Source organism: Tachyglossus aculeatus, chromosome 3, assembly GCF_015852505.1.
Source record: "Tachyglossus aculeatus isolate mTacAcu1 chromosome 3, mTacAcu1.pri, whole genome shotgun sequence".
Lineage (NCBI taxonomy): Eukaryota > Metazoa > Chordata > Mammalia > Monotremata > Tachyglossidae > Tachyglossus > Tachyglossus aculeatus.
Window position 1 is genome coordinate 86,803,616 of NC_052068.1, and position 23,731 is coordinate 86,827,346.

General features: G+C 41.1%; 1 protein-coding gene across 3 annotated transcripts in view; it reads left to right on the top strand.

Annotated features, from left to right (window-relative positions):
- The window catches only part of DYM (dymeclin), a 523,552-nt gene that overhangs the window by 123,708 nt on the left and 376,113 nt on the right, over positions 1-23,731 (top strand). For all 3 annotated transcript variants that reach the window (XR_005449814.1, XM_038743768.1, XM_038743767.1), the window contains exon 7: positions 18,480-18,605. Coding sequence is in view for 2 of the 3 variants with exons in the window: in XM_038743768.1 (XP_038599696.1) it covers positions 18,480-18,605 (126 nt within the window). In the remaining variant the exon portion in view is untranslated. The remainder of the gene's footprint in view (positions 1-18,479; positions 18,606-23,731) is intronic.

Here is a 23,731-nt window from a genome sequence, read left to right on the forward strand (position 1 = left end):
GATCTGGTGGCGTATAGATGATGAAGTCTTTATTTGTTCATTCGTTCAATTGTATTTATTGAGCGCTTACTGTGTGCACAGCACTGTACTAAGCGCTTGGAAAGTACAACTCAGCAACAGAGACAATCCCTGCCCACAACGGGCTCACAGTCTAGAAGAGGGGGAGACAGACATCAAAACAAGTAAACAGGCATCAATAGCATCAATGTAAGTGAATAGAATTCTCTCTCTCTCTCTCTCTCTCTCTCTCTCTGTATATATATATATACTCATCAAAACAAGTAAATGGGCATGCAGCAGTCGCCAGGGTGGTCCAGGCATTCACAGGGCTGGCGAGCTAGGGGATGCCCGCCACATCACCAGAAGGATAGAACATAGTGGCGGCAGTCAGCTGTGGTGTAAGATCAATCAATCAATCAATCAATCGTATTTATTGAGCGCTTACTGTGTGCAGAGCACTGTACTAAGCACTTGGGAAGTACAAGTTGGCAACATATAGAGACAGTCCCTACCCAACAGCGGGCTCACAGTCTAGAAGGGGGAGACAGAGAACAAAACAAAACATATTAACAAAATAAAATAAATAGAATAGATATGTACAAGTAAAATATATAGAGTAATAAACACGTACAAACATATATACATTTATACATGGAAAGTAAAGGTAGGAGGCAGAAGATGAAGGGGAAAGCATCACCCGCAGCTGTGCTACATGGGACTTCCTTATAGTTAGTCACAATGTAATGGCGGTGGGGTGGCAATTTGGAATTCCCATGGGCTATCTTGAGCCTGGCCTGGATGTGATTGGGTTTCAGTCTTAGTGCCTCAATATATGGTATTTGGTAAATGCTTACTATGTGTCAGACACTGTACTAAGCGCTTGGGTAGATAGGGGAAGTGGCGTGACACAGTGGATAGAGCCCATGTCTGGGGAGTCCGAAGGCCACCTGTTCTAATGCCGGCTCTGCCGCTTGTCTGCAGTGTGACCTGGGCCAAGTAACTTCACTTCTCTGGGCTTCACTTCCCTCATCTGGAAAACGGGGAAGTCTTCTTACAGTGTCCCATTTTCTTAGTAGAGTCAAACAGGGGTTGGAATTTACTAAAGATATATTTTTCTCCCTTCTGCCCTACACTGAAAAAAATGTTTAAAGCTGTTTTTAACTTCCCGGTGCCAAGAAGATAACGTTTCCAAATGCTTTAAAAACGACTTTTAAATGGATATTTTTCAAGTGCTTATTCTCAAAATTGGGCGGTTTTGGCTGTCTTTAAATTTTTAATTATAATTTAGGCATATTGTGTAAATAGATCCTCCCAAAAGATTAAATGCAAAATTTGTCCTAGTTTGAAACAGTTGCAATCTGGCTGAAATCATGTTTTATAGTTAAAAGTCAATGAAGGTTGTGCTAAGGTGTATTAATTTGGAGTTTTTGAGCCCACTGGCTGTACAAGCATGTAATGCAGTATCAGCATTTTGTATCCTTGAAAAAAATGAATGAAAAAAGTAGGGATCCCTCTCTGTTTTCTTGTTTATGCATGTTGAAGTGTTACTGTGTTTGGCTTTTACATGAAGTAGGTTGGTGTTCGTCAGTTGTTGCCAGTGTTTCATTTCATATCCTTCAAAGAGCCTCGTATTTTAAATTTTCCATATGATATTTATTGACATGGGGACAATGTTGAACTTCTGTGAAGAAGTTTGGTTTGATTTTTGGTTTGCCAAAGTGCAGTGCCCAAACACCACTGGTAATAAAATATCTGTTACACACTTTTGGTTTTGAAGAGCTATCTGGATTATTATTATTATTATAAGTAATAATAATAATAGTATTTGTTAAGAGTTTACTATGTGCCAAGCACTGTACTAAGCACTGGGGTGGATACAAGGAAATCAGGTTGAACAGAGTGCCTGTCCCATGTGGGACTCACAGTCTCAATACCCATTTTACAGATGAGGTAGGTAACTGAGGCCCAAAGAAGTGAAGTGACTTGTCCAAGGTCACACAGCAGACAAGTGGTGGAGGCAGGATTAGAACCCATGACCTTCTGACTCCCAGCTCTGTGCTGGTAGATAGTATTAGATAAGGTAGATAGTATTAGAGAAGTTGCCTGTTGTTGATCTGTCGGGGTAAAATTTTCTGTAATAATGCAATATTTCTTGATTCTAGATGGCATTTTTCATTGAATTTATATTTTCAGCATCTCTAGGAGGTCTCTAACCCAAGGCCATCTCGAAAGAGGATGTTTTCTTCTCCAAGGAGTTGAATGTCAGAGTTTAGCCAACACTGACACCAGTTTCTTGAAAGCTTTTGTCTTTATCCAAGTTTTCCATTCTGCAGAGCAGGCAGTAAGACCAGGTCACACAACTGTCTATTTTTTTTTTTAATAGGAGATTAATAACTTTGCTCCAAAGGTAGTGTATCCTTGGACATTCCCTTACCAGATGGTGGAAAGCTCCTTGGCTAATCTGCCAGCCAAAGCAAAATTTTTTGGCTTTTTAAGGTTCACATGATTCCGGAGACTGGTGTAATAAAATTTTTGATAGATTATAAAGGACCACAGAAGAAAAGTAAAACACCTGCCATTTTAAAATAAGGCACTCTGCTCGATTGAAATGTGCATGTACGTGTATATGCTCTTTCCTCCAATAAATTGGCACAGAAGACAAAATTTATCCTCTGAAAGTCAGAGGGAATCCAGCATTAGCCGAGATTCCTTTCTTGAGTTCATTTTTTATTTCAACTGTTAAAATTACTCCTAGGTCTTAGTTGGAGAGCCTGGAAAGCATAACATTCATTATAATGCAGTTAAAGTCTTAAAATAATCTGCTCTTTGCTTTCCTGTTTCATTTCCAGTGTTTTTCATTATTTCCTGGAATTTTATGTTAGGTATAAATTTTCTAGAGTAGAATTTACAAAGTATATTTTGGGTGCCCATTTTTCTGGTTTTTTTTTAAATTGTAGTGGTCCTTCCCTTAATTAATTTGAGAAGCAGCATGGCCTAGTGGATAGAACACAGGCCTGGAAGTCGGAAGAACCTGGGTTCTCATCCCAGTTCTGCCACCTGTATGCTATGAGACCTTGGCCAAGTCACTGTACTTCTCTGTGCCTCAGTGACCTCATCTGGGAAATGGGAATTTAGACTATGAGCCCTATGTGGAACATGGACTGCGTCCAACCTGATTAACTAGTATCTACCTCAGCACATAGTAGAGTGCCTGGCATATAGTAAACACTTAACATATGCCTTGAAAAAAATTGGAGGTGAATGGACAAACTAAATATGCTACCTACAGATTTTGCTACTTGAATTGGCCTTCTCAATTCTTTCTTACTGGTGCTTCCTCTTGAGGCTGTGGTTTTTGCCTGTGTCCCCACCATTTGTTTTCAGAGGGATAGTGGCAGATCAGCTGGCTTCATCATGAGCAGCAGTTTTGGCTTGAAAAGCTCCACCTCACTGTTCTTTACGTATTTATCTTCAGCCAATACATTTTCAAATACATTTCCTTCTCTTCCCTCCCCACTGTGCCCCCTTTCCCCCCCCCACCAAAAAAAAATCACCCATTAGAACACCAAACATAAAAACAAACTTCCTTGGCAATTTTGGGTTCATTCAACAAGTGAGCAAGTTTGCCCTGCCCTTTAGAGTTGACTGTTGAGGAGTGGCTTTGCTTCAGAGTCTTACTGTCCTGTTCTGTCCCGTCCTGTTATTAATGGTGACTATGAAGCATAGGGAGTGTTTGGGGTATTAGTCTAGATACTGAATATGCAGTTTGGTGCCATATTGCTGCTGTGCCCTGCTTTATTAGTCTCAATTCCAGAAATGCACAATTACCTGCAGCAACAAACCAATAAACAGTTAACCCAGTTCTTCTATAATGAGAGGATTTTACCCCCGCAGTTTACTGCATTAAGGAAAGCATGGACTGTAGAATTCACCCTGGTCCAGCAGTTTACATGAGCACAACTGTTCTTTTGACAGTGGGTTGTGTTCTATCCGGATAGAAGAATGTTGATTTAAGAAGTGTTCCCAAATCTCCCTGTCGTGTTCTAGCCAAAATGTGTGGTGAAAACGTGGCTTCTGGCAGAACTTCCATTCATGTTCTCAGAGTGTGAGAGACTCCTGATCCTGCCTTGAGCTTTTTAGCCGCACACTATCCGGAGATAGTGATCACCATTAGTAGCACTATTTTTGAATGTAGAGTTGTTTTTTCCCCAATGGTATTTGTTAAGTGCTTATTATACAAAAATAATGGTATCTGTTAAGCTCTTTCTATGTGCCAGGCACCGTACTAAGCACTGAGGTGGATACAAGCAAATCAGGTTGGACACAGTCCCTTGTCCCACATGCCAGGCACTGAACTGGACACCTAAGTTTCTTTTTGGTTCTTTTATTGCCAAAGCACCTTACATTAGTCATTTTAATTTGCTCCTCACAAAACTCTTGCGAGGCAGGGTTCAGGTATTATTTTTCCCTTTTTACAGATGGGAAAACTGAAACATGGGGAGTTTAAGTGACTTGTCCAAGACTCTGACACCTGTTTACTGTGTCAGCGGTAATACAGCTGGCCAGGACCAGAGAGGGAGAGTTGTTTGCCAGGCAGACCACTATAAGTATAAATCACTCCTGCACTTCAGTTCTCTCTCCTGAAATCCAGAACTGAGGCTCATCTCAAATTATCAAGGGGGATGGAAAATTGGGGTTGATTTAAACCCCTGTTAGCACTTCATTGTGTTTAACTGTCGTCCCCATGACTTTCCCATCGCTGTAGACACTACCATCCCTCCTTCCTGTCTCACAAGCCCATAACCTCAGCATTATCCTCTCAGTACATTCTCTTTCATTCAACCCACCTATTCATTCTATCACCAAATCGTGTCGGTTCTACCTTCCCAGCACCACTAAACTCCAACCTTTTCTCCGCTTTCCTCTTCACTGATCCCAGCTATTATTATATCCTGCCTTAACTATTACTACGTCAGCCTCCTTGCTCACCTCCCTACCTTCTGTCTCTCCCCTTCAGCCCATACTTCACACTGTCGAGTGGATCATGTATCTAAAAAAAAACCATTGTCAGTTTTTATCTCCCCACTCCTCAGAAACCTCCAATGGTGGTCCATCTACCTCCGCATAAAACAGAAACTCCTTACTGTCGGCTTTATAACACTTAATCAGCTCTCCCCCTCCTACTGTACTTTGCTCATATCTTACTACAACCCAACCCACACACTTTTCTCATCCAACTCCAACCTACTGTCTGTATTTCTCTCTATCTCATCTGTTCCTCATCTTCAAAGCCCTCCAGAAGTCACATCTCCTGTAAGAAGTTTTTGCTGTCCAAAACTCATTTCCTATACGCACCCCCCATCCGTGTTACATATACATTCAATCAGTCAATGATATTTATTGAGTGCTTACAGTGTGCAGAGCACTGTAACAAGCACTTAGGAAAGGACAGTACAGTAGAGTTGGTCGACATGATCACTGACCACAGCAAGGTTACAATCTACAGGAAGAGACAGGCATTAAAATAAATGACCGATGTGGATCAGTAATAATAATAATAATAATAATGATAGCATTTATTAAGCACTTACTATGTGCAAATCACTGTTCTAAGTACTGGGGAGGTTACAATGTGATCAGGTTGTCCCACGGGGGGCTCACAGTCTTAATCCCCATTTTACAGATGAGGTAACTGAGGCACAGAGAAGTTAAGTGACTTGCCCAAAGTCACACAGCTGGCAATTGGCGGAGCTGGGATTTGAACCCACGACCTCTGACTCCAAAGCCCGTGCTCTTTCCACTGAAGCAGTCAGTATTCATCCCACCCTCAGCCCCACAGCATTTAAGCATATTTCCCTTTTCTGTAATTTGTTTTTACATCTGTCTTTCCTTCTGGACTGTAAAGCTCCTTGTGGGCAGGGAACGTGCATACTGACTCTAACATATTATACTTTCTCAAGTCTCTGCATATAGTGAATGCTCAATATATATCATCAACTGATGGGCAGTGATGTTTGTTTTTAAACTCTTCAGAACAGTAAGGTCTGCCGACTCTGTTGTATTTTGCTCTCCCAGTGGCTCGGGACAGTGCTCTGCACATAGTAAGCACTCAATATCATTGATGATGACTGAAGAGCACTGAAGGGTATTAATAAGAATAAAGTTAATGTTTGGGCCTAAAGAACTTGCAATTTGAGGGCTTTGGTTGCGGGTTGAGATATTCAAATATATAATTAGGTAAATGTGAAGACGCAGAAGGATAAGGCATGAGCAGTCAAATAACAGATGATTACTTATGCATTCTTAAAATTCGTGCTGGGATAATTGGAGTGGATGGTTAGACCAGGATTGGCTTAATCTGGGAAAACTTCATGGAGGATGTGGGCTTTGAAGGAAGAAAGGGATATGGGTCTACAGATTGTATTGATAGCTGTGTAGTTGTCTGGTGTTAATTTTGTTTAAAATACCCCATGAGCTCATTGTCATCAAAAAGAATCACTCATGGTATATTTTGGAAAGCACTGAATGTTTTACGGATGATTATTTTCATTAAATACATCTTAATTTAATGAGACTTAATTATCCCACATTTTTCAAAAGACCCTGGTTTGAGCCAGTGACGTGAAGTAAGATGTCATCTGCATTATATCATTCTTCTCTGTCATCATTTCTGTTCATGTTATTTTAACTTAGCTTTTAGAATTTAATCATAATCATGTGCGGTCCTAAGACTGGTATGCAGAATTTGGTGGGTGGGAGTAGTCGCAGTTCTTTCCATTTAGAAATGGGGTGCCAAAAAAGGTCAGCAGTGCGCTTTGCTTTCAATTAATGATTCTCGAGTCCATATTTGGGATACTTCCCAAACGTTTCTAGGCAGCTGTAACTACTATATTACATAACTGCCAACATACATGTTGGCCTCAGTGGGTGTAAGTTAGGGATTGAATCCAAGAGGAAAGATTATGTTCACTCTGAGCCGTTGTACTTTATGTCCTAATACTGAAAACTAGATATTTTGCTACTTCGTGTGTCCTGGATGCAAGTTCGTCTTCCCGCTTTTGGTAGGGTTTACCAAAGCATAGATGGGATTCAGTTTCATTATGATTAAGTACTCTCCAGTCATCCTGACTTAGAATGTCTGTTAGTTCGATGTTCACACTGCCAAGTTTTGAATGAAGTGAGCTAAGTTATGGGTGGGTTGACAATCAAGTGTAGTGCCCTTAACATTAAAGGAATATAAACAGGAGGTTTTAGAATCGGGGATCTTTGACCTCTTTTGTCTAGGATGAAATCCAACCCAAGTTAGCACTCAGTGAAAATGATCCCTATTTGAGTTAAATTGCTTTGTGAGAGGTGGTTGGAATTTCAGTACAGTTAACCAAGCAGCTAAAAAACACTGTGGAGATTTTATACGGGGCAGCTCTCACTTATATATTTATATATCATTTATGTTTTCCAGATGAGGAAGCAGAACGTTTCCCCAAATATTATCAGAATATTTGAACTGAGGTATTGTGAGCTGTGTGACTTTGGGCAAGTCACTTAACTTCTCTGTGCCTCAGTTCCCTCATCTGTGAAATGGTGATGAAGACTGTGAGCCCTCTGTGGGACAACCTGATCTCCTTGTAACCTCCCCAGCGCTTCAAACAGTGCTTTGCACATAGTAAGCGCTTAATAAATGCCATCATTTATTATTACTTGAAGAGAATGACGTCTTATTTGTATTCTTATTTGAAAGCTGGAGAATGGCTTTCAAATATATGCTTCACTAATAGTAGAAGGGAAAAAAAACAAGTGTAAAATTATTAAGATGTGTTCTATACAGCTAATGTATTTATTTATGCTTTTTTGCATTCTACAGCATTCTGTTTTATTTCATCCCAAACGTTAGTGGCTGCAGAGTTAGGGGTCTTGCTTGACATGTTGGAGACCTGCCACCTCCATGCAGTAGGCCTAGATTTTCACTGGTCATGGGGTTTCTCTAGATTGCTTCAGAAGTCCTTATCTATACATCTCCTCCGTCCCAGCATGGTCTACTTCACCAGCAGCCTTAATTTACATTTTAGCTAATTTTTCCCCTAAATACCCGAACTGGATATGGATTTCCTTAAAGAACAAAGGAAAGAAGGCCCAAAAGATTAGTTGGTTACCCACTCCTGGCTAGGTTAACCCTGAAGGGGGTCCAGTGGCTCCTCAATGGTATCATTATTATTATTAATATTGATAATATTATTAATAATGACAGTGATACTTATTCCTATGTGTCAGGCCTTGTACTAAATGGTGGGGTAGATACAGGATGATCAGGATGGCATATGACTCTCGCAATCTAAGTGGAAGGAAGAACAGACACTAAATCCCCAGTTTACAGATGAGGAAACTGAGGCATAGAGAAATCAAGTAGCTTGTCAAAGGTCACACAGTAAGCAGGTGGCAGTTGGAATTAAAACAGTATTGATAATAATAATAATAATATTCATGATATTAGTTAAATGCTTAGTATGTGCCGGGCACTATACTTAGCTCTGGGGTGGATACATGCAAATCGGGTTGGACACGGTCCCTGTCCCATGTGGGGCTCACAGTCTCCATCCCCATTTTACAGATGAGGTAACTGAGGCACAGAAAAGTGAAGTGACTTGCCCAAGGCCACATAGCAGACAAGTAGCAGAGCAGGGATTAGAACTCATGACCTGACTCCCAGGCCTGTGCTTTATCCACTATGCCATGGTGTTTCATGTTAAGATGGTCAGTTGTTAATCTAGCTTTTACCATTTAATAGAGTACTGGACAGTGACACCACTTTAATATTGAATTGTAAGGGTTTCCGAGACCAGCAAGGGACTGGCTTATTCAGACTAGCCAGTGTGCAAGAGTACTGATGTCGAAGATTGGAAAGCTTAGGTGAAGAGCTATTTTAATTTCATCTGGGCCAAAAAAGGTTCAAACACAATTTCTTCTGCATTAAAAAATAGTGGGTTAAAAAACGACCCAAGTATTTTCAGTAATCTCGTATCTCTTCTCATACTACTTCTCCAACATAGAAGCAGCGTCATTCAGTGGAAAGAGCACGGGCTTTGGAGTCAGAGGTCATGGGTTCGAATTTGGGCTCTGTCAATTGTCAGCTGTGTGACTTTGGGCAAGTCACTTCACTTCTCTGGGCCTCAGTTACCTCATCTGTAAAATGGGGATTAAGACTATGAGCCCCACGTGGGACAACTTGATCACCTGTAACCTCTCCAGCACATAGAACAGTGCTTTGCACATAGCAAGTGCTTAATAAATGCCACTATTATTATATACTAAAAAATGACTACACATTTAATCTATCAGATGGTGAGAGCAGTGGGTGGTCTGCCGAATGGAAAGGGGAGGGAGTTCTAGGCAGAAGGGAGGTAATGAGCAAGAGGATGGTGGTGAAGTCTTCAAATCCCACAGGACACTCAACCAATTTGCCACCAGACTGTCAGCTCCTTGAGGGCAGGAATCAGTCAGGTCTTCCTTCTTTACTGTGTTCTCCAAAGTACTAGGTGCAGTGCTGTACCTTCAAACACTAAGTAAACACTACTGATTGATTGGGTTACAAAAAAATTAATGTCCCTTTCACGATAGCTTTGCTATCCTTGGGGCTTATTATTTCCAGGAGAAAATTCTGTAGAAGAAATGGTGTTTTTCCCCATTATGAAAAGATGTAAATTCTTGAAAACATTTGAAAAATAGTAGTCCTTAATGTTTTAAATTGGAGAAGTTAACTGACTCCCTTCGTGCTAGGCAGTAAGGTCCAGAATCAGATTTATGTAATAGAAATTTAGGATATCTTTGAAAGACTTCCCATTTGGCTAATGTTAGTTTGCACCTATTTCTGATACCTATAATGAATAAAAATTACAATTAGGGCATCAGATTGATTTTAACTTTTGACTTGAGCCAGGTTTGAAACCAGAACATTGACCTTCAGAACCCCCAGGTTTACTATAGGAAAAATTATCAGAATTTGTAGTCCATAGGATCATATTTTGAAAATCAAATTCATTTTTGCAGTGCAGAATCATGTAAAAATATTTGAAAAAAAATTTAGGTGAATTTGCAGCATCACCATGCCTGAATTTTAATAATTTGTTAATAAAAACCCATTTAAAATAAACCTGAGTAAAAGAATAACAGTTTGTAGTCTCAAATCTTTCCCAATCTGTGAATATAAACTTCAGTTCAAATTTATTTAAAAGCAGGTATTACCTCAGTTTTATTTAATTGCAAGTCATTGCCTTGGTATTCTAAGCACATCAGCAAATTGCAACTCTTTTTTCTTTCATTATTGCCACTGGAAGTTGATGCCTTGGCTTCTGGGGCATTAGCCTTCTCCCATTTCTCTTAACAGCTGGCTGAGGGTCATATGGAGTATTTCATTAAAAAGTCAAATTTGTCATGCTGGGTCTTCACTGCAGAAAAGCAGCTGAGGGAAATGTGGAGAAATGAAAGACTCCTTGACCAGCAGCAATCGCTAACACTCAAATTTGTCCAACAGTTGTCCCAGATGGGGTTCCGTAAAGGTTATTGGGCATCATAGAAAGATGCAGGGCTTCTCCAGAGTGACCCCTAAACCAGCCCCCACGTTCTGTGGTCTCACACACACCCCAGGACTTTATTACCCGTCTGTCCTTGGTCATATAAACACCCTGTTACTTCACCCTTTGTGGATAGTCCTGGGCCTTTCTCCTGATGGATTACTCCTGATGAATCTCCTTGACATCTTGTTGCATCTTGTTAAATCCTGAAAAACCACAAACATCTTGCCTTCCACCCACTGTGTCTCCACTCCTGGAGTCCTGGGCCTTTCTCCTGGGCCAGAGGGAAGGGGCTCAGGATTTTTCCCTGTAGACTGTAATGGGCAGGGAACGTGTCTACCAATTCCGTCATAGTGTAGTCTCCCAAATGCTTAGTACAGTGTTCTGTATGTAGTAAGCACTCAATAAATACCATTGATTGATTGCAGAGACAGTCGTCACCAAAGTACTCAGCTCTTATCCCTTCTCAGACTCTGGATTGATCTATAGAGGCATTTCCCCAGGGACATTTGTAGATGTTCTTATATCTTTTGGGGGCACCTTAACAGGGGTAGGATATAGCACATCTTATGTGAACAATAATAATAATTGTTGTATTTGTTAAGTATTTACTATATGTCAGGCACTGTCTAAGTCCTGGGGTGGATACAAGCAAATTTTAGACTGTGAGCCCACTGTTGGGTAGGGACTGTCTCTATATGTTGCCAACTTGTACTTCCCAAGCGCTTAGTACAGTGCACACAGTAAGCGCTCAATAAATACGATTGATGGTGAAATTGGGTTGGACACAGTCCCTGTCCTACACTGGGCTCACAGTCTCCACCCCCGTTTTACAGATGAGGTTACCGAGGCACAGAGAAGTGAAGAAGTGACTCGCCAGAAGTGAAGAAGTGACTTACCCAAGGTTACACAGCAGACAAGTGATAGAGCTGGGATTAGAACCCAGGTCTTTCTGACTCCTGGTCCCATGCTCCATCCACTAGGCCACGCTGCTTCTGTAATAATCAGATACCACTTGGTGCTCTCAATCTAAGTAGCAGGGAAAACAGTCCTCATTTTGCAGATTAGGGAACTGAGGCACAGAGAAATTATGTGATTCGGCAAAGGTCTCTGAACAGGTATGTGGCAGAGCTGGGATTAGAACCCAGGTTCTTGGACTCCCAGGCTCTTTTCACTGGGCCATGCTGCTTCTCTGAGGGGCAAACTGACTTCTCCAAGCACATACACATTTGGACATACACCCACTGTCCATCAGAAATACCTTACCAGAACCCTCCATCCCAGATCAAAATTAGGGGTACCTCAGAACCACCTTTTGTGGGCTTCCCCTTTGGGAGTATGGGAGCTAGGGAGGAATTCTGAGGAAACCCTGTACAGGTTCATGTGGTTCAGACTGAAAAACCCCATCAGATTCTTCTGGGGATCTAATTCATCAGCCTCAAAACCCCTACCTGACTCCTGAACCAGCCCATAAGTGATGCCAGGAAAAGGACTAACCCCTCTCTTGTTCCTAACATAGATGAAGATTGAAGGGCACGTGTAAGGTACATGCACACTTCGAATAACTCTTCACCCCATGAGCTAGGAAACATTGCCGAGCCTGGGATGTAGCCATGGGACCCCCAAACAGGTCCACACCAACAACAGCTTTGGGTTTCTCCTAGCCGCATAAGGGAACCTCTGACTTTTGTCTGTTTGGGTTCCCAGGAGTGTACAGCAAGATTCCCTTGGAAGTTGGATGTTTTGTAGAGACCAAAATCTCTCTTTTTGCTTGTGAAGAAAGGGTGGTGGAGGTGGTAGTAGTAGTTGCAGCAGCATTTATTGAGTGCCCACATGGTTCAGTGCTCTGTAGTAGCCACTTGGGAAGTACAGAATAATAAATAATGTCTATTCCCTGTCCACAAGGAGCTACCAGGGACATAAACGTAAATGTATTTATGAGAGAAATCAAAATTAAATAAAGCAGCGGAATGCACATGAGTGCCGAGGAGGGTGTTAAATAAGGTCAAAAGTGCTAACCTTGGCAGAAGGGATAATATGCTTCAGGGCAGTGGGAAGTTAATTGGGGAAAGCTTGTTTGAGGAAGGGGGATTTAGGGAGAGATTTGAATATGGGGAGAGCTGTGATATGTCTGATGTAGGGAGGGAGGGAGTTTCAAACTGGTGGGGGTCAGAGAGAGACTGTGTGAGAGGAGGGCTGGAGCCAGGAGAATGAGGTACAAGAAAGTGGCTTGGGAGGAGTGAAGACAGCTAATTGAGGAATGGAGGGTGAAGAGAGCAGGTAGGTAATGCGGAGCCAGGAGGTGGAGAACTTTGAAGCCGACTGTGAGGTGTTATCATCTGATGTGAAGAGACCCTGGGAGCCAGTGGAGAATATTGATGAGAACTGGGAGCTCAGTGATGCTTAAGAATGATAATCCATGCAGCAGCATTAGTATAGGTCGGAGGGGGGAGAGTCAGTCAGTCATTTGTAATTATTGAGCTTTTACTGTGATCAGAGCACTGTACTGAACACCTGGGAGAGAACAATGTAACAACATAACAGACACATTCCCTCCCCACAGCAAGTTTATAGTCTAAAGGAGAGGCTGGAGGCTGGGAGACCAGTGAGGATGCTAATATAGTACAGAAGCAGCGTGGGTCAGTGGAAAGAGCACCAGCTTGGGAGTAAGAGGTCATGGGTTCTAATCCCAGCTCCGCCACTTGTCAGCTGTGTGACTTTGGGCAAGTCACTTCACTTCTCTGGGCCTCAGTTACCTCATCTGTAAATTAGGGATTAAGACTGTGAGCCCCATGTAGGACAACCTGATTACCATGTATCCCCCCAGCGCTTAGAACAGTGCTTTGCACATAGTAAGCGCTTAAATGCCATCATTATTATTATTATAGTAGGCTAGCTATGGCAAGAATAGAGCAGAGGGTATTGGAGTTGTTATTTGAGATGGGAAAGTTGTGGGTGGGGAGAGTGGATTTAGGGGAAAGAAGAGGAACTTGCTTTTTGACATGTTGAGTTTGAAGAACTGGGAACATTCAAGTGGTGATGTCCTGGAGGCACGAGGAGATATTTGATTGCAGGTCAGATGAGGAGTCAAGGCTATAGAGATAGATTTGGGAGATGCCCACGTAGAGATGATAGCCTAAGCCAGGTAAGAAGACGATCTCTCTGCCTCCTGTCTCTCCCCACTCCAGTCCATACTTCACTCTGCTGCCCAGATTGTTTTTCTACAAAAGCATTCAGTCTGTGTTTCCCCATTCCTCAAGAACCTCCAGTAGTTGCTCATCCACCTCCACATCAAACAGAAACTCCTTATCATTGACTCTAAAGGAGTCAACACCATGCCCCCTTGCTACCTTATCTCGCTGCTCTCCTACTACAACCTAGCCCGCGCTCTTCGCTTTCCGACTGTCAGCCCGATCTCGTCAGTCTTGCTGCCGATCTCTCGCCCGTGTCCTGCCTCTGGCTTGGAACACCTGCCCTCTTCATATCTGACAGAAAATTACTCTCTCCACCTTCAAAGCTTTATTGGAGGCACATTTCCTCCGAGAGCGTTTTCCTGGACTAAACCCTCAATTCCTCTTCCCCCACTTCCTTCTGTGTCACGCTTGCACTTGGATTTGCTCCCTTTATTTACCCTTCCCTCAGCCCCACTGCACTTATGTACATATTTGTAATTTATTTATATTAATGTCTGTCTCCCCCTCTAGATTGTAAGCTTGTTGTTGGCAGGGGATGTGTCTACCAACTCTCTTGTATTATACTCTCCCAGTCAGTCAATCAGTCATATTTATTGAGCGCTTACTGTGTGCAGAGAAGTACCAAGCACTTGAGAGAGTACAGTATAACAGTAAACAGATATTCAGTGATCTGACTCTGATGAAAACTCTAATTCAGAAGTGGTAGAGATTTTGAGTTGCTTCCAAAAATCTTGACAGATTCAGCTGCGCAATACTTGATTACATCTAAATCGATAGGGATATTGTGCACATCTTAATATACTTGATATAATGTACTTCTCAAACAATTAGCATTCTTAGATATTTAAATATTAATTCTAAAAGAATATTAATGAGAGAACACCACCTTGAATCTGTTTTAAAGAAGTTGAAATGAAATATTTATCTTTAAATGATGTGAAAGTAGAAGCAGGTCCATAATTTAAATATCTATTATCCTTGTAACATTGGTATCAGATTGGCATTAAGCTTTACAGTACTATGAATTATGGATGTCTTTTGAATGAGAGCAATACATTGGAGTATTTTGTATCCAAGAAATACTTAAGAGCATACTAAAATTATCTTACTTTCTCATAATGGGACATCTAAATTGGGCTACTGGAAATACAACTGCAAGATTTCCTTCAATCCAGAAAAGCAATGGTTTAAGTCCAGCCAGGAATTCATTTTAAAACTAATAAAGCATTTTCCATTAGTCCTTCACAGTTAAAGGATGGAAAAATCAAATAAGCAATATTGCCCTCGTAAATGACTTCAAATTGCATTTTTCTACTATTTTAAGAATTTCATTTCTGGACAGTTAACTAGAAGTAAAACGTTTTTAGACAGTGAGTGTTCAGTGTGGTTATGAACTCTTAAAGGTTCCAGCTGTGTTGATAAAAATCTTCATTTCCTAAAAGCAGAACTTTTTAAGAATGTCCAGATCAACTGGTTCAAGAAGGACTGCAGGGCTTCGGGGAGGAAGAAGCGTCTCCCAACAGGAATCAGAGAAGCAACATGGCTCAGTGGAAAGAGGATGGGCTTGGGAATCAGAGGTTGTGGGTTCTAATCCTAGCTCCATCACTTGTCAGCTGTGTGACTCTGGGCAAGTCACTTAACTTCTCTGAGCCTCAGTTACCTCATCTGTAAAATGGGAATTAAGACTGTGAGCCCCACATGGGACAACCTGATTTCCTTGTATTTCCCCCAGTGCTTAGAATAGTGCCTGGCACATAGTAAGTGCTTAACAAATACCATTATTATTATTATTATGACTGTGCCTCTGTCCTGAGACTGGAGGACCCAGGTAGAGGAATTGATTAAAGTGCTAGTGATTGGCTCAATGCCTCACAATCAATCAATCAATAGTATTTATTGAGTGCGTGCTATGTGCAGAGCACTGGACTAAGCACTTGGGAGAGTACAGTACAACAGAATTAGCAGACATGTTCCCTGTCTGTAAAGATCCTACAGTCTGGTGGGGGTAGGGGAGGGGAGCGACAGGTATTAATATGAATAATGACTATGAGACTTGGACCTCCCCACCTTCAAAACCTTATTGAAAGCACATCTCTTCTAAGAGGCCTTCCCTAAGCCCTCATTTCCTCTTCTCCCACGCCCTTCCGCATCACCCTTGAACATGAATTTGCCCTGTTTATTCATCCCCCCTCAGCCCCAAAGCACTTATGTGCATATTAACAATTTATATTAATGCTTTGCACACAGTAAGTTCTCAATAAATACAATTGAATGAATGAATGTCTGTCTCCCTCTCTAGACTGTAACCTCATTGTGAACAGGGACCGTGTCTACCAACTTTGCTATTTCGTACTCTCAAGCGCTTAGTATAGTGTTCTGCACACAGTAAGTGCTTGATAAATACAATTGATTGATGCCACATCCATTTTTTTGAGCAGCTTCACTTGTGGCCCATTAATCTTCCTGTCTATCCATAGAGCTTCTAGATATATTAGAAGATAATAATAAGGATTGTGGCATTGGTTAAGCAGTAAGGCTTTACTATGTGTTAAGCACTATCCTGAATGCTGGGGTTGAACAGTCCCTGGCCCACATGGGGAACACAGTCTAAAAACGAAGGAGAACAGGTACTTTGGATGGTATTCTCTGTATGTGTGTTCATTCAAACATTTAGGGGACACTCATGAAGCCTCTTAAGAAGCTTAGTTTGCCATCTCTGGCAAGTTCAAGCCTCACGGGCATAAGCTAGATCTTAGAACAGTGCTCTAGTGCTTAGAACAGTGCTTGGCACATAGTAAGCGCTTAATAAATACCATCCTTATTATTATTGAGCATTATTTTTAAAGGGACGATTTGCTGAGTCCGTGTTCTGGGTCCTCTCTGTGTATCAACACGTATTCAGTCTGCGGTGTATCTGTTCACTATTATCTGTAGAGAATAGTGGGTATTCTCCCTCAGCCTTTGCAGTTAGCCCTTGAAGGGATTGTCTCCCTCTTGTTAGTAAGGTACTGACCCTTGGTTAAGTATGTTCCGTTCCCTTTAAAAGACCCCCTAAAAATATCCGTAATACTTACTGAACAGCTATTTGTGCATAGTTTTGAGGTAGGCATTGTGCAAAACTCACATTAGCCTTAACAAGTTTATTTTGTTGTTGAAGGGGAGGTGGGAGGAGATATTTGTTTAGAAACAGCTGTGAATATTTTTTAATAGTATTCAAAATATTTTTCAGAGCTCAAATTTAGAGAGGAGCTGTTATTTCTCCAGAATTACCATGAGGACTGAAATTTCTGCCTTGCTTAAAAAATTAGATTTTTTTTTTAGTTAGATTACCCTAGAAAGGTGAACACAAATAGTCCAAAAGTGTGGGCTGGAAAAGTAGTATGGCATAGTGGGGAGAGCACAGGCCTAGGAGTCCGCGGACCTGGGTTCTAATTCCGGCTCCACCACTTGTCTGTGGTGTGACCTTGGGTAAGTCACTTAACTTTTCTGTGCCTCAGTTACCTCATCTGTAAAAATGGGGATTAAGACTGTGAGCCTTACGTGGTACAGAGACTGTGTCCAACCCAATTATCTTATATCTACCCGTGTGCTTAGTATAATTCCTGGCATATAGTAAGTGTTTAACAAATGCTATAAATAAAACAAATCAAAGCGAAAATAACCTAACATTTTAAAATTCACAAGATTGCCAAGTCCTGAGACCAGTGCTGCAAGTCTTGGGGATATCTGAGTCAGCCTCTTGGTTTTTATTTTGTATACTTTCTTTTTAAACATTTCTGGTAATGGTACTTCAGCATGTCTGATGTAACTTCAGTAGACTACTCTTAAGCTTGTCCAGAACCTCAAATTGAGGCACCTTTAATTTGGTTAATTAGTTGTTCTTTAAGTAGGCATTAAGTACTTTTCTTTTGGCTTTCCATGAATGAGATCAGTTCTGGAAAAATATTTTGTTCCTCATTGGGGGATAATTATTCAATTTTTTGAGTGCTGTTGAGATTTCCATCTGCATTTTACATGTAGACACCAATTTATTGAATTTATTGGATTCATCTCTCTTTTGTGTTATCATCTCTCTCTTGTAGCAAGAACATGTCCTTTTTTGATGTTGTAGTGTTTTGTATAACATTCTTTCTTAAGACTTCAGTGCACTTAGCTAAGTAAAATTGTGTTTTTTGTAAAATTTTTCTGGTTGGATCAGGACAGTGAAGAGTTTTGTTTTGGTATCCATATATTTCCAGATTTACAGAACTTACCTCGATAAAATAGAAGTGAGACACATTAAAACTAAGTTATTTGACCCCTATGTTTTGTGTAGTAATGATCTTCTCTAAAAGGTATTATTTTCTTAAATAAATATTTGATTTTCTTCATTTTTTCTTAGTCCCACTATTAGTGTCTGGATTTATAGTTACTAAACAGGGACTAAAACTAAAAGCACAAGATCTCAATAATGGATTTTAAAAACAAAACTTTGAAATAAACTTTGTTTTCATTTAAAGGCATGGAATTTAATGAAATTGTAGAATATTAGTGCATGTTAAGAATTAAAACCTAGAAAGAGGTTCTCTTACAGGTTGAATTCGCATGTTTGATATTTTAGCATTCTATTTCTTAAAAACTTTGACATCAAACATTGTTTCTTTTCTTAATTACGTACAATTTGCCTTAGCAGCAGCTTAATCGTTCAAAATAATGACTGTTCTAAATTTCTTTTCTACAGAGACATAACGTATGGAATTTCACTAGAAGCAGTGTCAACATTGGTCGTTTTCCTTTCCTGCCAGCTCTTCCACAAAGAGATTCTGAGGGAGAGTATCAGTCACAAATATCTGATGCGTGGTCGATGGTATGTTATAATTTTGAATTGTAGATAACACTAAAGAAATGTTCTTTTGAACTGAGAACAAATGACAAAATCCTGAAACCCCGTGGAGGTACGTCAAATCCCCCAATTTTTCTAGACCCCACTTTCAAAAGGATTCTGGGTTTTTTTGGCATGGGCAGCGGGAAGAAAATCTCTAGCCCTGCATGGGACTGGGGGGGGAATAGCTTGGACCTCATTCAAACATGGTTCCATCTCTCGCTTGATCCTATGAGCCCACTGTGACTAGACTGTGAGCTCACTGTTGGGTTAGGGACTGTCTCTATATGTTGCCAATTTGTACTTCCCAAGCGCTTAGTACAGTGCTCTGCACATAGTAAGCGCTCAATAAATACGATTGATGATGATGAGGACTGAGAACTGTGGGGCCATAATGTATTTTGCCAGGGAATGACATGCTTTAGAAATACATAGTTAAATGTTTGCAACATAACTTAAGATATATTGATCATTGGTGGTCAAAAGGAATCTGGGTTCTTTGTGGGCTACCAACTGCACCTCCTTGGGAGTGGCACAGTACTGAGCATAGCACATGGATGTGTTGGCGTCTTGGTCCCACCCCATATCTGTCACTGGAGCAGACAACTCACTCTGCCAGTTTAAGGAAGGTGACCAGGAGTCCTGATAATAATAATAATCATGGTATTAGTTAAGTGCTTACTGTGTGCCAGCCACTGTACTAAGTGCTGGCGTGGTTACAAGCAAATCGGGCTGGATACAGTGTCTGTCCCACATGAGGCTCACAGTCTCAATTTTACAGATGAGGGAACTGAAGCACAGAGGAGTGAAGTGACTTGCCCAAGGTCACACGGCAGACAAGTAGCCAAGTCGGAATTAGAACCCAAGACTTTCTGGCTCCCAGCCCCTTGCTCTGTCCACTACGCCATGCTCCTTCTCCTGATACAGGCATCATTTCCCTCAGTTTTGGCGTTTGGAATTTGGCGGGATAATGCCCAGCGACCCTCTCCAAAGTCCTGTTTTCATCTTTACAATTTCTGTTTTGAGATCATTGGCCTTGTTTCCTTCTCCATTTCAAATTCCAGAAAATACGGTCCATTTAACCCCAGGGAAACTTCCTGGTTCCTAGGAGGTCCTCTGAAGGAGCTGTTCTTGGTTATTTGTGTTCAGTGGATTTGGTGTCCTTGGAGCATATTTTCACCTCCAGTGACCGCTCGGTGGTAGGTGTGGCTCTGTGTGGAAGGAGTAACACATGTTTCTTCCTTTCTGACCCTTGAGAAGCAGCGTGGCTCAGCGGCAAGACCACGGGCTTGGGAGTCAGAGGTCATGGGTTCTAATCCCGGCTCCGCCACACATCTCCTGTGTGATCTTGGGCAAGTCAGTTAACTTCTCTGAGCCTCAGTTGCCTCATCTGTAAAATGGGGATTAAGATTGTGAGCCCCATGTGGGACAACCTGATCACCTTGTATCCCCCCCAGTTCTTAGAACAGTGCCTCGCACATAGTAAGCGCTTAACAAATGCCATTATTATTATTATTATTATTTCTCTAGTCCCAAGGTAGTTGTTCATCAGCATTACCATCATCAGTGGTATTTATTGAGCGCTTTTATTGTTAATCCAAACTCCAATACTGGCATTGATTCCTGAGGGAAGCTAAGGAATCTCCTCTGGATCTCTTTAGGAATTAGCTGGGATGGCTTGGGGACATTTACCTGAAAAATCCCATCTGTTTTTATGAGCCTCTGAATAGGTGTCCTTTGGCATAAATATCAGACAAATCTTGGTCCTCTGGTCCATTTCTTGACAAGACCCAGTAAATTCTCATGCCAAAATTTGTTTACTTGGCTGCTGCTTATTTGACTGAGGTTAGGCCTTGGATCTAAGCCTTAACTTTGACTTCTGACATTGCCTCGCACCTTACTCTGGATTTTTAGCCAAAACTGTGTTGTGACTGTAAACTCATTATGGTCAGGGAACATGTCTGCTAATTCTGTTGTACTGTGTGCTTAGTACAATGCTCAATAAATACCACTGATTGATGAATTGATTGACTGAATATCTATGTTGCTGTTAAGAGATAATTAGAGTTTAGGTAGGCCCTCCAAAAGTTGTTTCCTTCCATCCTCAAATGGAACTATGAAATATAATATTTGCCTTGGACAGTGGGCTTTGTAAGGCAGTACTTCACCCAGTGAAATCTTAATTCCCAAGTGAACACTCTCTGAAAGTAGAGCTTTAGTGTCTAAGGCCAATAGCTGCTAATGGCCTATAGAAAACACTGTGAGTTAAAAAAAATACAAAAATCCCCATAAATCCTAGAAGTATTCAGTTCTCAAGCTCTTAAAAGCAATGGAAGTCAATCAATCAATCGTATGTACTGAGTGCTTACTGTGTGCAGAGCACTGTACTAGGTGCTTAGTACAGGTCAGAGGACCTGAGTTCTAATTCTGTCTCTAAACTGCTGGGTGATCTTGGGCAAGTCACTTAACTTCCCTGTGCCAGTTCCCTCATCTGTAAATTGGTAGATTCAAAACCCAGTCTCCCTTCTACTTAGACTGGATGCCATGTTATTCAGGGACTATGTGTTGTATGTACCCCAGCGATTAGTACACAGTGCTTAGCACATGGTAACATGGTAAGTTCTTAACACATACTACAGTTATTATTACTATTATTATTAGTACAGTGCTCTGCACACAGTAAGCACTCAATAAACATGATTGATCGATGAACACATCTGCAGGACTGTCTAATTTTTGGTTGATTCATTCATTCAGTTGTATTTATTGAGTGCTTACTGTGTGCAGAGCACTGTACTAAGCGCTTGGGAAGTACAAATGGGCAACGTATAGAGACAGCCCCTAACCAGTAACGGGCTCACAGTCTTACTTTGAAAGAACCAATTATAGGCTTCAGGTGAATTTGTTAACTGAGTCTGAATTGTTTGTAATGGGCTTTGGTTGTTCTTTCTCTCATGCATTTTAGGTCAAACGTAATTGTTCTACATTACTAAATCAGTCATACATTTGACCTCACCTACATTATGGCAGTGACTCTCTTATTCCGTATTGTTGCTCAGCATTGAATATTTGAGAAAGTACTTTAATACTGTTTTATGGAGTAGGAATTGAATTTCCTTTTTTTAAAAAAAGTTGAAATGAGAAAGAATAAATGAGAGAGTATTTGCAATATTAAACCTTCATTAGAGTTGGAATTTAATAGATGCAGAATATAGAAAAGAATATTGTTCCATGCCCAGAGATCATAGTCTTTAAATTAAATGTTCAAAGTGCAAGCCAGAAAAATAAGGGGAATTCAATTATACAGTTAATATTGATCATTGTAGTTGGATTTAGTGGTTGCCCAAGAGAGGTTTCATCAAAAACATGAGGTTTTGGGAAGGGAATAATTTAGTGGATTGTGTTCTCCTAGAAGAGTCTTCTAGACTGTGAGCCCACTGTTGGGTAGGGACTGTCTCTGTGTGTTGCCAACTTGTACTTCCCAAGCGCTTAGTACAGTGCTCTGCACACAGTAAGCTCTCAATAAATATGATTGATTGATTGATTGAGAGGATATAGCTTCTCTTTGATAGTTGTATAATGGCTAACATGATCGTCGTAATAGGAGTAGTATTTATTAAGCGCTTTACTGTGTGCAAAGCACTGCACTGAGCACTAGGAAAATATACGCTGGTGGGAATTGAACATGGTCCTGTCCCTTGCACGCTGATGCCTAATATTATTTGATGATAATTTAATATATGGGCTTCAGATGAGTCAATCATAGGAGAATGCCATCTAGTTTTGGTTTCTCCTCTATCCTAAGCAAGGTCTAGAGACTTAGAATTTTTGGAAGAGGCCAGTGAAAATTATTAGAAGGCCGGTAATGAGTGCCAGTGATGGGATTGATAATAATAGTAATAATAATGATGGCATTTATTAAGCGCTTACTATGTGCAAAGCACTGTTCTAAGCGCTGGGGAGGTTACAGGGTGATCAGGTTGTCCCTCTGATGGAACTAGTCACTCTAGTGGAACATGGAACATTGAACTAGATGACTAGTTACTTTGTGCTCTGCACACAGTAAGCGCTCAATAAATACGATTGATGATGATGACCCCCAAGCTTAATCTGTCCTCCACCCATCTATTCTCCCCTCCTACTCCCACTCCAGCACTTCCATGTCACCTAAGCACTTGGGTTCATTTCACCCGACCTAACACTTACGTGTAAATCTTTAAACTCTTGTTTCCACCTACTTGTGTTTTATTTTAGTACCTGTGTCCCCATCAGTATTGTAAATCCTTGGATGGCAAGGATTGTGTCTGCTAATTTGGTTGTGCTTTCCTAAGTGTTTAGTATAATAATAGTATTTGTTAAGCACTAACTGCAGCCATGGATCACCCTCCACAGTGAGCTTCTTCTGCTCTTGTGCATGCCTTCTAGCATGCATAACTGTAAGCCCGTTGTGAGCAAGGATCGTCTCTCTTTATTGCTGAATTTTACTTTTCAAGTGCTTATTATAGTGCTCTGCACACAGTAAGCACTCAATAAACTCGATTGAATGAATGAATGACTGAGTTGTGGAGCGCTGCTGGCACCAGACCGACCTTGTACTTATAAGAATTCATCTTCACCTGCATAATTCTGCCTCTACCCTTTCATCTGTCCATCAGCAATACTTTTCCAACCTTATTGGCTTCGATGCTGATTGCCTGTGACAGTGGTTTCTGTAACTCTGTCCTCAAACCAGCATGGCCTGAGAAGCAGTATGGCCTAGTGGATAGAGCATGGGCCTGGCAGTCAGAAAGTAATGGGTTCTAATCCTGACTCTGCCACTTGTCTGCTGTGTGACCTTGGGTGAGTCACTTAACTTCTCTGTGCCTCAGTTCCGTCATTTGTAAAATGGGGTTTAAGACTGTGAGCCTAATGTGGGACAGGGACTGTGCCCAACTCGATTATCTTGTGTCTGCTCCAGTGCTTAGACTGGTACCTGGCATATAGTAAACACTTAACAAATAATTTATTAGGCCCCTGCCCCTCTGCCCCCCAGTCATCTCTTGCCCCTAATGCCCTGGCCTCACACTAGATTGTGAGCCCATTGTGGGTAGGTATTGTCTCTATTTGTTGCT